The 16685-nt window shown below is 38.4% G+C and overlaps 1 protein-coding gene across 1 annotated transcript; it reads right to left on the reverse strand.

The window, feature by feature from the left end:
• Positions 1-684: 684 nt before the first annotated feature.
• kcnk1b (potassium channel, subfamily K, member 1b) lies at positions 685-11449 on the reverse strand. The gene is made up of 3 exons (XM_079854659.1): positions 10420-11449; positions 6814-7209; positions 685-2058 (listed from the first exon to the last, which is right to left on the reverse strand). The coding sequence occupies exons 1-3, from the start codon at positions 10772-10774 to the stop codon at positions 1796-1798; spliced, it is 1014 nt and encodes a 337-aa protein (XP_079710785.1). The 5' UTR covers positions 10775-11449; the 3' UTR covers positions 685-1795.
• Positions 11450-16685: the final 5236 nt, after the last annotated feature.

Consider the following 16685-nt stretch of genomic DNA (forward strand, 5'->3'; position numbering starts at 1 on the left):
GACAAAACAGCTGTTAAAATGAGTCAGCTTTTATTCTATTGTGATAAAAATGTCATGACATTCTACTGTGGTGATTGTGACACAACAAATCTGCTGTACACTGTGATCTTCCAACGGGACCTTAAACAGTAGTCATCAGTCTGTGCCTACAACAGTCATTCTCATAATACAAACACAAGCATTCTGTTGTAAACAACACTTCAAGCATGTTTCAAAAATATAATTCAATCTTTTATGTTTATTAAATAGCCACAAAATTGTTTTGAATGCAAACAGTTAAAGATCTGGATGATCTAAGTTTTCTACAGTCAATTAGTCGATAATACCGAACCAAACTTCAGAAATCCTAGATTTTCTTCAAACATTTTTGGTATGTAAAGACATTGTGCTGGATCTCAGTAGCTCAAGACAAAGACACATAGAACCAGCCTTGGATTTAAAAAATCCATGTAAACTGAGATTGACTTGCTCTATCAAGCGTCATAATATTGAGACCAAGGTAAAAGATCACTTTCTTCACTGTATCAAGAAAACAATACAGTATGGCATGTTTTTTTCTCCCTTTAAAACACCTTTAAACTCTCCTTTAAGGTAAATGTTACATTTTCAACTGTCATCTAAAACGTGTAATGACTCCCCTTTAAGTATAGAGTTTTTTGCGCTTCGACACCGATTTATGCTACAGTATATGCTGCATTATGCATCATAGTCTTAACATTCTAATGCATTAGAGCAATACAGCTTCATGAGATTCCTAGAATATTTTCGTTAGCCACTTGTAGAAGATATCATTTAAATCTTAAAATCTAAATCTTACTGTTAGCAAACTCACAAGGTAGATCATGCGAGTCTGAAATAACACTTAACAGATGATGGATGTGCAACTACTATGTTTGATGACAGGTCTCCAACAATATACATTGAGCACTCACAACATATTTATGAAGATCTGAGAAGACAGTGGTCTTTATTCGAAGTTTGGATCACGGCAGGAGTGCTTTACGATTTAGAGTCTATTTTTGAAAAAAATTTGACTTTAAAATAATATTCCAGATGCAATACAAGTTTAACCTAAATTTGAGGTTACAATAAGAGTCTTACTATTACAGTAAATGGGTCCAATTTTTAAAAATTTAAAGTGACAGTCCACCCAAAAATGAAAATTCTGTCATTTACTCACCCTCATGTTGCATTTCTATCTTCTGCTGAACACAACAATAGATATTTCGAAGAATGTTGATAACCAAACAGTTTTGGTTCCCATTGACTTCCATTGTATATATATTTTTTTTTTGTCCATACAATGATAGTATATTTTATATAGTATTAATGTAGCATTTTAGTGTTTACGAATTGGCCCCATTCACGTCCATTGTAAGTGCCTCACTGAAACCCACATTTTTGCTTTCTTAAAAAAAAGTTTTTGTGGTAATATACCACAAATGCTGTCGGGGTTACTTCTACCTTTTCGACAATCTCAATAGACAAGTACATACTAGATTTTAGTGTGCAATTATGTATGCTTTTTAATCTAGCTCCCAGGTTTTTATGGGCTAGGCCTAAGTGTGCTTATGATCATTTGCAGATATTCAGTAAGCACACTGAACGGTTTCATCACGTCAAGAAACAGGAAGCCAGATTGGCATCGTTTTGTAGAGGGCTGTTAAATACGCAGAATCTCAAGTGATATATTCAAGTAATTTTCACAATTCTGTGGCCAGCAAGTCACATGCGAGAACCCTCGGCTAAAGATGTCTTCCTCGATTGAAGGTTATGTTGATGGAAGCTAAAACATCTATTTGATCATGGGGTCATCACCTCCCGGAGAGGTTAGGACAGGGAAGTCCACAAAGGGCTCGGTTTTATCTTCCTGGGGCGAGTTGATGGTACCGTCTGGCATGGAGGTAAAAGCCAGGTGGTCATGTTCCATGATGGCCAGGCGATCCTGGGGCTTCTCCTTCTTCAGATAAAACATTTTCCTCAGCTGCTTCAACTGCTGCAGCTCACAGAAGGTCTCCAACACCACCAGCATGGCAATCAGACCGAGGAGGAGATACACTGTGGGACACGAAAGGGAGAGAGATGGAGAGATGAAGGAATGTAAACTTTTTACCGAGTTTATGCTAACTAAATGATGTGTTTCACCTCAAACATTTCTCTGTATGCTCTACATGTCTGGATGTCAATTATTTTATTTTTTTACTTGCAACACCCTTCCAGCCACCTAGCTTAAAGTGTTAGTTCATCCAAAAACGAAAATTCTGTCATCATTTACCCGTATGACTTTTGTTACAGCTACACATCTACCACTTTGACGCTTCAAAAAAGTTCATAAAACTAATCCATATGAATTGAGAGTTTTAGGCCAAATTTTCTGAAGATACTCGATTGCTTTATATGAAGACATTTAAACATTGAAGCTCATAAACAGAAGCTCAACCGAACCTGCTTGTTGCGCAAGAACAAATCTCATTGGTTCTTGCAGAAGCTCAAACGTGCTGCGTAACAAGAATGAACCTCATTGGTTCTTGCAGAAACTCAAACGTGCTGCGTAACACGAGAATGAACCTCATTGGTTCTTGCAGAAGCTCAAACGTGCTGCGTAAAACAAGAATAAACAGTCAAGAGAACATCCGTTTAACATAACTGATGTGTGAGTTGATGAATGTTTATATGTGAATAAAAGCCTAAATTCGATCTGTTCATCATATAAAGCGATCAAAGCCGTGTTTTCACCGCAGGAACTTTCCCCAGGAACTAGGAACTTTAATTCAGGAACTAGGAACTTTAATTCTAGGAACTAAAGCTTAAATTCAGAGGATGAAATCCAGTGGGAATTGTAAAGTCCTACGTCACCGGACTATTTGCCTGGTAAAGTTCCTGGTAAAAAAGTTCCTGGGACAAATTGTTCCGGGTAATTTGGGGTGGTACTCGGTGTGTTTACACTGCAGGAACCAGGGTCTAAATTAAGTACCGGGTAAATATTTCCCCCTCCGAAAGACCCTGCTCGCGAGGTAGTACTTTTTCAAATTTCAGGAACTTTCAGGGGTGGGACTTGGGCGCTGAACATGCTGATTAGTTGAGTTCATGCCGCATTTTGATTGGTTGACTCCACGCAGCATTTTATTCAACCACCATCTGTTGCGGTGCGTGCAGTAATAGTCGTCTGCTATTCGAATCAACAATGGAGTTTAAAAAATACGACCGATGGACTGACGACGAGGTTCAGGCTTTATTAAGCTTAAATTCAGAGGATGAAATGCAGTGGGATCTGTAAAGTCGCACGCAGTCCTACGTCACTGGACTATTTGCCTGGTAAAGTTCCTGGTAAAAAAGTTCCTGGGACAAATAGTTCCGGGTAATTTCGGTGGAAACGCGGCTCAAGTCTCTTCAGAAAATTTGGACTAAACTGCTCAATTCATATGGATTAGTTTTACGATCTCTTTATGAACTTTTTGAAGCGTCAAATTGATAGCTGCGTAGCTGTCTATGGTGGGACAGAAAGCTCTCAGATTTCTTAAAGATTTTCATTTGTGGTTTGGAACGACATGAGGGTGAGTAATTAATTTTGACAGAATTTTGGATTTTTGGGTGAACTATCCCTTTAAGTATGGCATATAATGCCCATTTTCACAATCCAATTTTTGATGGATAGGCCTAAAGTTAAGTCCTGTTCTAAATTTCTTCATAAAAAATACATCACATTACAAAATGCTAAATAAAATAGGTTGCAAAATATGTTGTGTTAACTTTAAAGGAAAGTGTGTATATGCCACTTCAAGGATCATGAATAAAATGCTTTTAGACTGCAGAGAGTCAGAGCAAAAGAAATATGAGACTTCAAGCCAACTCAGCATGTGTTGGCCTCACAAATGCCATATCCTCCTCCACAATTACGCTACGACAGCAAATGTGGACCTATCTCACCGACTCCCACATACAGAATAGAAGGATGGCGCCATCTGCATCAACTAAACCCACACAAGTACGCAAGCCATGTGGTATTTTCATGCAACTTTTTTAAAAAAATGAGAGCTGTACTGCTTCATAAGTAATACAAACACTAGATGGAGCATTAGAGCAGCAGTGGAAGAACATTTGAACTCTTAAATCACATTGACTTCCTTTTACCTTCCATCTGTTCCTATGACAACAGGCCAGACTTACACATGTAGATGTTTAGATATACAAAAGGAAGTAAGCGGAGTATTTGTACTTACATATTGTACAGTTTCACTAACGAGAACAGGAACTGAATCGGCTAGCGTTTACTCAATAAAATACGTCACTATGAGAAAAAAAGGCTTGAGTAAATATAAGGGCCATTAAATTGGACCACAATGTTAACATTTTAGTAACCAAAAACTACAACTAGAACATTAAATCAGTTTAGATTACAAAAATACCACAGAACATGGTTACTATTGACATATGTTATTCATGTCAGCATTTCTGAGACTTTTTTGAGGTTTTTTAATACACACAAATGTTTATACTACGGGGCAGCTTGAATCTGATTGGGTGACATGTTTTAAGGTGTGCAATTATTTTCAGGGAAACGCACGGCTAAGTAGTTCCAGGCAGGTCTTGAACGCATTACAGTTCCATATCACCTTGCCAAATGATTTCAGTTATTTCAAAGTTCCTTACAACAGACAACAGCAAAAGAACCAAAACCCACAATGACACTAACCAAGAAAATAAATATAGTAAACAACAGGATAAAGACAACAAATTATTTCCATGTTTTTTTTGCCACAAAATTACGTTTCATGTATGGAAAGCACATACTCTCTCTCTCTCTCACTCTCTCTCTCTCTCTCGCACACGCACTCAGCACTGCTCTGAAGATTTTATCAGTAAAACAGTTTAACCAAAAAGCTACATGGCATTTCTCACTAGCGAGGTAATAACAGCACTGTTCTTGGAGAAGATCAACTTACAGTTTCGCTATTGGTAGAGGCACTGTTGCGAGACACAGAATCCTTAATCTCTCTTTTTCTCTCTCTCTCTAATAACTGCATTAGTCTGCTATCAGAGGCTCAAGCCTCCGTAGCTCTAAAATGATGTTTTGGAAATAGCAACATCTTATGATGAGATGAGTAAGAAATTAGTCCCACACACAAGAGTGTTTTAAGGACAAAAACCTGACAAGTGTCTTGAAACATCATCGGAACAATGTGTGGTAGGCTAACTGTAGTAGGCCTATAAGCGGAATAATTGACTGAGGTGAAACTGCCATAATTCCTTACATATTCAAGGCTTTCAGTCAAGTTTAAGTCCTCTATCTTTTGCATTCTGACAAAAATACACACTTCAAGATGTGTTTCCAAATTGAAATTGCGCCCAATGGAAACACTTCTAAAAAAAGTTTTTACGCTCGCATGAGGTATTTTTTCAGGCAATTCACAAGTGCACACTAACATCAATTAAACAGAGTAAAGATTATGCGTAGGCTATTTGCCGTGCTGTCCAGGGGGAGCGCTCCGAGCTCAGAATTTTTGCCCGAACCCAGAACCCCCATGGGGTGGTGGAGGGATGCTGTTAAACTGTCAACGAACGGAGGCAAGTTTGCTGTAGCCTATATATACGCACCTCTTAACTCGTTGATTGGGTTGATTAACAGAGTGTGCTCCACTCGTGTCTAATTAGGTTTGATTATCTGAATGTGCTCCACATGTGTTTAATAAGGTTTAGTAATCTGAACGTGCTCCTCCAGAACTTTGTTAATAAAACATAATTTTGAAAAAGGAATATTTCACAAAACTACAATGGAAACTTTTTTCACATTTACAGGTCATGGCGCCTGCGTAGAAGTTGATCAGAAGACGAGACAGAGTTCTTTATTAAAATCATAAAGGATAAAAGAATTACGGGAATACTGGATTCTAAACAACAAAGTAATGCCACAATTAATCAAGACCTTGAAGCAGATATGAGGGAGAAACACCTAGAAACACCTCATACGTGGCGTTCCTAAGTATAAGGGGCTTTCGTTGCCATTAATGCTTGGATAACACATCTACGTCTCCTTATCGCCAGAGGAAAAAATGAAGTTTTAGTCACATAACATCGGTTAATGGAAACGCCATCTTTTCTCAATAGTTTTTTATCGACATTTAGAAAATATCGCAAAAGTTTTGCGCAAATCTGTAATGAAACACGGCTGCATCAACTGTGATTTTCTGAACTTTCGAAAAATAAACGAATAAAAACGAAATAAACTCCTTAGCATGTATAGGTATGAAATAGCTGTCTCGTTATTTCTGTTACAAATATTCATATTAGAAGTAGGCCTACTGGGATAAAAGTTTATATTAAAGTTTGAATATAAACACTGATATTTATGGAAGTGATCAAAATAGAGCAAATCACCTTTTGAAAATAACTTGACGCATCAAATAACAATTGTATCGATTACATCATTACACCAGTAGTTGGCGACAAGTGACTGTTAAAAATGTATTTGTCACTGAATCATTAATTTAAGAGATTTGTTCAAAAATGTTGATCCATCCATGAATGAAACAAGTGAAGTATTTATGAGCGAGTCATTGAATCATTCACTCAAAAAACAAACAAACAAAAAAACATTTGGATTATTTAAACGTTTTAAACAGACTGCAGCAATTATATTTTGTCAGAACCTCTAGTAAATTTCATGTTATTTTGTTTAGTTGTCTGTTCAGAATCGTGGGAGAATCGTGATTTCTGTTTGAAAAAAAAAATAAAATAAATTTGTGATTCTCAATTCATTCAGAATCGTGCAGCTCTAAGCCAAAACAAAACAGAGCACATAGAAACCACACCTACCAGTGATGCCCAGTTTGTAGAGCTCACGAAACTTCTGGTTGAAGGCCTCTCCAGGCACATAGTCACCCAGACCGATAGTGGAGAGTGAGATAAAGCAGAAGTAGAAGGATTCCAGAAAGTTCCAGTTCTCTTCTAGGGCAGAGAAGATGGCCGCGGGGATGAGGAAGAAACAGGACACAGCCACGACGGCCAGCATAGTTGCATGTACGAGGGCCACCAGGGGTTTAGACAGACCCCAGCGCGTGTGCACGTACATAACGGGCTGCCATGTGCTATAGACCATGATCCTTTGCACCACAGCCGTGAGGAAGAGGAGGGTGAAAGGGATGCCAATCACAGAGTAAATGATGCAGAAAGCCTTCCCACCATCAGAGAGAGGAGCAGTGTGACCATATCCTGTGAATTATAAGGTGGAAATTACACATTAAACATTCCCATTTACTTAATGAAAACGTTTCCTTCAGGAGACTAGCATATACCCATGGATTAGCACACACTATTCTTATCACTGAAAACAAAACCATACTGTCTCACAGCCATTGCCAGACACAGATTAACACGTAGATTAAGTCCCATCCTGGATTATCAACGAATTAATCATTCAGTCAAGCACTGTAATTTCATTTCTGTGTGCTTGTCCCTGAGATAAACATATTATATTGCTCTCAGCAGTTTGATGCCTCCCTAGAGCTCACAACTAATGGACAATCTCACATTATGAGCATCAACAATCAGGTTAGTTTGCAGGGTCCCTAAATGCCTCGAGCCTCAGACACAACCGTGCTAGAAGGATTTGCGTTACAGAGCAAAGTCAATTAATAAGGAAGCAAGGACATAAATGCCACTTTGAAAAGGAAATGACAAAAGAACAATTTCTAGTGATTACCATAAGTTTAAGCCCAAACTCCTGAACTCTGTCATGGAAACCATCAATAAACCTTAATGAAACAATTTAATAATCAATTAAAAAGGAATTTATACCTATAAGATTTAACGCTGTATTGGACCAGTGGTTTGGAAAATGGATGGATGATTCATCTGCATGCGCCATCTTCTGGTCAGACGTGGAAATTCAAATTAATTACGCATGCAAATCTCACAGTGCATTCTGGGTATTCTCTAGCCATTGAGCATGCTCTGGCCCTCACAGAAATTGGGTTTTCAATTTCACTAAAATGAGGAACATGATGTCTTTGCCAAATCAGGTTAAAAAACTGTGGTTATAATTCTATGGCCTTATTCCGCTCTCTATTAAACTGTCTTGTTCAAATTTCCCTTTTTACATAAAAAGAAAGAAGATTTGAAACTATCTTTTGTGCAACATGCATACATGTAAAGGGGAAATAGATATTGAATGTCTGTGTTAATGATAAAATGGTTGAAAACTTTTTTCCTGGTAAATCATCACAGTGATTTTAACACATATAAATTTTGATTTTGATGATTGCAACACCCTCCAAAAAAGTTGGGACAGAGGCATGTTTACCACTGTGTCACATCACCTTTCCTTTTAAGTACACTTTTTAATCACTTGGGAATTGAGGATAATATTTGTTGAATCTCGCCAGATACAAGACAGCTGCTCAACAGTCCGTGGACGTCGTCTGATTCTCCTTTTCATGATGGGTCATACATTTTCAATAAGAGACAGATATGGACTTCAGACAGCCAGTCAAGCACATCCACTGTATGGCGTAGTGTCTAGCAAGTGCAGAATGAGGCCTGGCATTGTCTTGCTTCCCAGAAAAGATGTCATCTTGATGGTTATTTCTATGAGCACACATCTATGATATGTCTCTGTACAATCTTTCACACATTTTCAAGTCACTCATACCGTTTGCACTGATGCACCCCCATACCATGACAGATGTCAACGGCATCACTGCAAAGAATTGATGTATTTCTCCTTGCGCAACAGTGATTGAAGTTGTATTTCTTGATGCACCAGTATACTTTGTTAAGTGACAACGGTTTTCCAAAGTACTCCCGAGCCCACGTGGCTATCTTTAACACAGTAGCATGATGGTTTCTCATGCAATGACATCTGAGGGCTCAAATGTCACGCACATTTCCTGCCTTGCCCCTACATGGACTGAAATTTCTCTGGATATCCTGAATATTTTCATAAAATGATGTATGGTAGATGGTAAAAGACCCAAATTCTTTGCAATCTGGCATTGAGAAATGCGACTTGGATTGTTTGACAATTCTCTCATGAAATTAGGAACAAAGTGGTGAGCCATGAGTCATGACCTATTTTTGCTTGCAAAGACTGAGATGCTTCTTTTATACCACTAACCCTCACTTATTACTACATGCCTTCTACCCTCTGATTAATAGTTCATACATTATAGTAAGTAAATGGCCTTTTAGTATAATTCTAAATATGTGGACGTGGTAGACGTGTCTTTTTGCTATGACATCTTGAATGACGACATCTTGTAAACGTAATAACTTTAATATTGCTATATATTACTTTTGCTATTAATAAGATGAACATTTACTGGACTGAAGCATCTTAGATTTACTTGATTATCCATATTTTTTTTATTTTTTTAAATCATGTTAAAATGTATAAAAAATTATACATCAGGCTTTTGAGAAATGTTTATTCATTGTATTTCATTGCATTATATGATTTGCCCACCACGATTAAAACTACAGAGCTTTGATCATAAAAGCATTTAAATATCATCTTACTAAGATATATTATTGTGAGATATAAAGTGACAACTGATATTTACATGCAGACTTGATTTTCATTACAAACTCAAAAATTCATATTATTTTTTAGCCATTTAAATAAAAACATCTGCACCAAGTTGCATATTTTTGCTCAATAATGAATCATTTTATTCATAATTAATAATTATTTATTATGTCAGTCTTTACAGGGTTAAAGAAGATATATTATTTCATGTTATGCTGGTTTGGATAGTTGTACATGCTGAGGCTTGTTATGAATGGCGAGTTTCATAATGAGAGAAGAGGTTGTTTTCATCTAAAGTTTTCTTATTTCTGGGAAACACAATGGAGTCCACTTCAATAGAACAGAAACTAAAAATCGTTATATGCATGTCTGAGCTTCCTCTTCTCTGTATATTTGAGCATGCAGGCCCATTTCTCTATATAGCCTAGTTCACAATCTGAATAAGGCCAAATTGTAGAGATCTTCTATAAAGTTGTCCGTTTCATGCCCGTTTGAGAATTTGATACCTGTCTAAGGTAACATTTCTGCGTCAAGGCAGGTGTTAAATGACAGACGAGACAGCATCTCGAAGGGAACAAAGAAAATGGAGAAAAACAATAAGGATACAAAAGGAGAAGAACTTCTCTGTTATTATCAGAATTGGATTAAACTTAGGCTATTTGAAAAAGAGTCGGAAAAGGCGAATGAGATGTCTGTGTTGTTGTTATTGATGCCTTGCTGAAACCTTTAAAATAAATATAGGTCATTGCAAAATATAGAATCATCAAATGGTGCACCATTAAAAATCATGAATTGCATCGGATCTTCAGAGTAGCCTATCAGGTATGCAGGTTAGTTATTTAATGTCATGCAGTCATATAACTTTATGACTTTATCCGCATTGCTCAATGACTCACCTGTGGTTGATAAGACAGTGCTTGCAAAAAACAAAGACGAGGTGAAGTCCCAGTTCCAGCTGGCCGATGCGTTGTTGAGAATAGACACCCCATAGTTGCTGGCCTCCAACGCTTTGGACAGAAACCTCTCCAGCCGCTCCTCGGACAGACATTCGTGCTCCTGGAGGAACTGTCGTTTGATCTCTCTGAGCTGCTGGCGCAGGAGGTCTTCATACGGCAGCTCCACAGAGGAAAACACCACCGCACCGAATATGAGATATAGAATATAGCCGAGCACCAGAAACAGAAAATACCATGCCGATTTGTTGCTCTGAATCAAGCGCACACACGAATTACCGGCGAGGGATTGGAGCATCTTCAGTTTTCCCTATTAGATCCGATGTTGATGATGTCGGGCTCGTGTGGTTTAGATGCGTTTTAATGCCCTTGTTTAAACGAGAGGCTCCGAATGCAGCGCGAGGAAGATCGAGCTCAGCTCGTAACGGGGACGTGACGTCACTGGCTCTCGCCCACCAGGTAACACATCAAGAGAGGAAAGAGCATCACTGTCTATGCCGAGTTTAACACCCTCCTACTTACATCATTGTTGCAATCTCAGGCAGAGCATGGTTGCTGTGGAAAGATGCTAATCGATTTTGATTCCGAACTTCCGATTCTGGTTCATCTCAATGATTTTGGTTCCAATAATGATCCCTTTGCTTATTTTGAGACAGAAATATTTCAAACAAATGAGTCTGCTGCCAGCCATTGAATCGGTTTATTTCCACTGAACAGAACACATCTGAAATCAATGTATTAGACCTACAATTCTTGCAACGATTGGGCTATTTAATTTATTTTCAGGGACTTTTTAGAAACAGCATTTAAATGCAATTCAATAATTTGTCCTTATGTTCTACATATTGAATAAAAGTAGCCAACTCAAACGAATTAAGTGGTAGGTTAAGATTTATTAATCGCTGTTTGTTTTTGATTCACTAAAAAAGTGAATCATGAGAGTCAATAGGCTTGCACAGACCGATCGGTGAATGACATCAAAGTACCGCGGGAGCGAATAGAAAGTAGATGGCTCCTTATGCTTTTGAATTGCTCTCGCGTACTTTGATGTCATAAGCCGATCGGTCTGACTGTGCAGCGCCGGTTCAAGTCAAACAAGCCTATTCATTGGGGAATTATTTTGTTGATTCACTGAAATGAACCAGCTCGTGAGAGTCGTTATGTGTTTGACTTGAAGCGGCACTGTGCAGACCTATTGGTGTATGACATCAAAGTACCGCGAGAGTGATTATAGCAGCAGACAGCTCGGTATTCTTTCGAATCGCTGTCGAGGTCATTTCAAAGGCAAGTCAAACACGCTGCATCCAAAATCACATACTTCCTTACTATATAGTAGGCGAAAAAAGTATGAGACAAAAGAAGTAGCCTATATGTCTGAATTTACAGTAGGCTACTCATTAAGGAGTAGGCCAAAAGTATGCGGATTACCTACTTCTTTCGACGAGATTCTGAGGTGTGTAGCCTATATGATGGACACTTTACTATCCCACGGAGAGGATTTGTGAATGGCAGCGAAGCAGGTGTTGTGCCGAATTTCGACCCCCTGCCAAATTATTACCCACTCGTTGAAGTCAGTAGGCTACCTGATTGCCTAATCCTAACCCCACCCCTAATCCAAACCCCTCCCCCACAACTAATCCTAAACCTACCAATACTAGGGGGGTAATAATTTGGCGGGGGTCGAAATTCAGCACAACACCAGAAAAAAACTGACTCTGCAGCAGGTCACATGAAAATGACAACATGGCGAATGTAGTACGTCCGGATTACATTCATACTACAGTAGTCAACATTTAAAGTGGATCAAAACCTTTCATCAAAGTTATACATGAATTTTGAACAATACCCGTTGTTGACCAGAATGTTGACCTAGAGTGACGTAAAAGTCACATGAATTCCGATATGACTGTTCAGACTGCGGTCGCACTGCAAAACATCTGACCTCTATATCGGATTTAGTACCACATATGGAAGTGGCACAAATCGGAATTTAAATCGGAAGTTTGTGCTGTTCACACTGTCATGAGAAAAACAGATCTGAGTAAAAAACGGATTTGGGCTACATATGCCTGCAGTCTGAACTCTAATTCTAAATAAAGCTTGTGAGTGTGATGGGCTTCCCTCTGTCTCTTACAATAATGCAGATAATTTGTACGGCCATGAAGTAATTACTTATTCAAAATAAGTACTTACTCAAGAGAGTATGCGATTTCGGATGCAGCCGTAGAATGCTTCTCAATAATCAAATTGAGGTGTACTTGTTTCCTTGCTCCTCTGTCCTCCAGCCTGTGACCTGGAAACCAATCTAACTCAAATTGCACCGCGATGAGGTGAGGCGAGAGGCTGCCTACTGCAGAGCAAATAGGTAGAGCTTACGTCTCCCCCTCGCTAGATGTCCAGCGAGGAGGAGAGAATGTAATTTAGGTCTAATGGGTAGAATATTCAACCACACCCCAACCCACAACTCTATCCCTCCATCCCGTCCAGAGAGGTGGACCTGGGGCCGTATTCACAAAGAATTTTAAGGCTAAAAGTAGCTCCTAATTGGTGAATTTAGGAGCAACTCCTAAAAATAATGGGCGTGTCACTCCTAACTTTAGGACTCCTAATTTTTTTCACTAAGAGTAATTCACGAAGCATTTTAGCCCTAAAAGTAGCACCTAAGTCTGGGACAGCTTAAAAGAAGTCGAGAGGACTCCTAACTCACTAAGACCTATTCACAAACCGCTTTTGGTGGCATTTCACGTTGCGATGTTTTGAAATGCGTATGCGGCGGCTACAGGAACTTCCAATCGCGAGGGAACAATTTTGCATTGTAGGCATAACTAGGGATGCAATAACGCCACCAACAACAACCAAAACTAGGCTACTCATTGCATGTAAACTAATTGTAACGTATCATTGTTAATTAGATTAAAATGTTCTTCTCTTTGCAAACGTAGGCAGAGGCATATAGTGACAGATTAATTCAATAATGTTGCAAAGATATTGCATCAATCCATATGTTTCATTAGGCTACTAGGTTATTTGTTTTGCCTTACTCTTTATTCATTTAGGCTATTTATTCAGTTATTCATCATCTTCCGTCCTTCGCACTACTTGTGTAGCGCACGCATTTTCAGACCTGTCACCTGTCACTCATCATCGTAGGGGAGGTGTTTGGAATCATTCCCGCGTTACAATCATCAGCCAATCAAAGTGGTCACTTCAGTCAAGCTCGTGCATGAGTAATGACGTCATCCATAGCAACGAAGACTCACTCTTAGTTTAGGAGTTGTCATTTTTCTTTACTAAGAGTAGGTCTGAAAGGCGTTGTGAATAACTTTTAAGAGAAAACTCCTAGCTAAAATCTTTTAGTGGGATTTAGGAGTACTCCTAGTGCTAAGATAAAATGCTTTGTGAATACGGCCCCTGGACGTCATTTGACTGCAGTGAGCACCACTTGGGCAAGGAACGGCGAGCAAGGACACTTCCTGAGGAGTCATGAGCGAGGATGCACAGGTGTATCCTTCCTTCGCATCCTAAGGGGGTGGAGCTAAGATATTTTGGAAAGAAAGCAAAAAAAAGGAAAAGAGAATGCGCAAATAAGAAATGAGAAGCACGCTTAGGCTGCATTCAAAGTCGCATACTTTCCTACAATAGTAGGCGAAAAACAGTATGTTACAAAATAAGTGTATCGGAATCAAAGAGTAGGCTAACATAATATAGTAGCTCATAGTACGTCCGGATTGCATTCATACTACACACATTCATACTATATAGAACCTATAGTACCTTACAAAAAAGTATGCGATTTCGGACGCAGCCCTATAGAATATTATACTTTCCAGAATCAGACTACATCCGTGGTGCTGTATTTTTTGATTCACTAAAATGAACTGACTCGTAAGAGTCATTTCGAGAATCAAACTACTGTAAATCTCTGGCGCTGTGTTTTTGATCTACTCAAATAAACCACCTAATGAGAGTAATTCGTTCAGGAATCGGACTGCATTGGTGGCACATTTAGTTTTAGTGTAACAGTTCAAATTACTCATGGTTCGGTTTGTGTCACTGTTTTAGGGTCACGGATTTGTGACCCTAAAACATATATAATAATAAAAAAAGAAAATAAGAACAAAATCTACTACAAGCAACAGCACAAATAAATACAATAGAGTAAAGATACAAATAAAATAAACAGTGATAGGTATAGGTCTAAAAGTAGTTTTCAGGCACAGAAATTGATGAAAATAATCAAATGTAAAATGACATTGCATATAATCTTCACTGTATAAATCAAATAAAGATGAATCATTATTGAAATTACAAAAGCTAGCAGTGGGTAATTTCATCTTTTGTTGTTTGATTAACATTAAAAACACAGACAGCAGGAATATTAGGCTGCTGTCGCTTTAAGAAATAAAGCACGGATCCAAAATACTGATACACATGCGTTGTCTTTCTAAACTTTTTACGTTAACTTATGTTTGCTAGGATACTCACCAAGACGGGCATGTTGACAATTTTTGTGTGAATTTTTCCATTCAAGTGCAAGACTTCAAAGAGAACTTTATATTGAGTGCACAAATCTTCTCACAGCGTGCCCGAATTCTCTTTCACGTCGTCTTGCGCTTGAATGTTTAAATTGGCAAAGCTTAAAGGAGTTAAGTTTAAACACAGATAGCAACGTGTGCTGTTCAGGTCTCACCTGCGCTCGCCCGCCATCAACACCCGGGTGATGGCATTCCTATTGAACAAAGTTTACAAAGTGACTTTTTTGATCATTGCGGTTGTAATGTATTGGGAAGCATGAATGCATATCCATCAACAGAAACTTACTATAGCCAAACTCTGTATGTTTGTTTTATGCGTTGTTGTTTTCAACAAACCATATTATAGATGCGTCTACAGATTTGAGATGATGCGCGGTGCAAGTGCGTGTCAAACCGTGGGTGGAGAACGGTTCGATTTTTAACCGTGAACCGTTACACCCCTATAACCGACTCATAAGTGTCATTCTTTCAAGAATCTGACTACATCGGTGATGTGCTTGCTTCACTAAAAATATTAGTTTCTGTTTTTTCTATTCTATTTACTTTTTCTAAACATAAAATGCATGCCTTATGCACATAATGTTTGTTTTTTGTTTTTTTACTTTAACAGAACCATGTAGGCTATGACCTCTCGTTTCACCATTCAGTCTAAACTTTAACCCTGTGTGGTAATAAAGATATATAAGTTTACTGATAAACACAATCTAACCTGTCACACGCTACAGAATATGGCCCATATTTTCTACACAGTGACAGTTTCATTCTTATATGGCCTTGTTTCTTGAATATGATGCAGACACATGCGGGCGACTGTTTCCAAGGTAACAGCCTGTGTGAAGTTGGTGAGGTAGTGAAATCTGGGCTCTTGTAGGCCAGTTGGGAAAAAGCTTCCCTTTTCATTCACCACTTTAAGTTACACTTTCTCACAGAGGGGTGGACACAATAGTTTTTCAATGCCTTGAAATGAATGACAAAAAGTGTCAGAAGTGCATCAATGCAGTAATTTTAAGCTGCTAAATGGCACAGCCACAATGACTTCAGGATAGAATCAGATTCTTTTGGACTCATTTTTAACAAAAACTTTAACTTTATTTCAAATCTGGTTTTCAGAAGCCATTTGTATAAAAGAGATAACCTGCGTAGGACTGCAAAACCAGAGACACGCAGTTCTACTTTCTTGTAACTGATATCTGGCCTTTCACTTCTTTATACAGTGGAACATGCAGTTTTAAAGTTGGCAGGATTTTACCAAAACTTTAAATCCTGAACAAAAGCAAATATGCCTGCTGTGACTTTTCAATATTGCTTTTTTATATCATCTTGCCAGGCTGTTGAGACTCTGTGTGATATTTCAGAATGCTGTATTGGGAATTTAAACCTCTGAGCAGTAACAGGAGGTGGATTGCTCAATGTTTGTTTTCTGCTGGTACAATAAGTACAGATTATCATTTTGCACAAAGCAGGATTGGATCTGTGTGGTGCCATCATAGACTTTGAAGGGGACTCGTATTCAGTAAGAATAGGCTTTATAGTGACATTAAACGTCTAGACTGGAACAGTGTTTCTTGTCAATAAAGTAGACATACATTGTCTACCTCAAGCAACGTTTATGTAACAGTGTAAAATATCAGCATGGAAAAATGGCGCCACTTAGTGGGAAAACTTGATACAAGA

The sequence above is a fragment of the Squalius cephalus genome (genome assembly GCF_949319135.1).
Source record: "Squalius cephalus genome assembly, chromosome: 21".
Classification (NCBI taxonomy): Eukaryota; Metazoa; Chordata; class Actinopteri; order Cypriniformes; family Leuciscidae; genus Squalius; species Squalius cephalus.

What these genes read in the sequence shown, in the direction of transcription:
- kcnk1b (XM_079854659.1), bottom strand. Translation starts at nt 10,774, where the DNA reads ATGCTCCAATCCCTCGCCGGTAATTCGTGTGTGCGCTTGATTCAGAGC. An exon ending in CACTGTCTTATCAACCACAG is followed by an intron (nt 7,210 to 10,419) that starts GTGAGTCATTGA and finishes TATAATTCACAG; the next exon opens with GATATGGTCACACTGCTCCT. An exon ending in CTACAAACTGGGCATCACTG is followed by an intron (nt 2,059 to 6,813) that starts GTAGGTGTGGTT and finishes CGTGTCCCACAG; the next exon opens with TGTATCTCCTCCTCGGTCTG.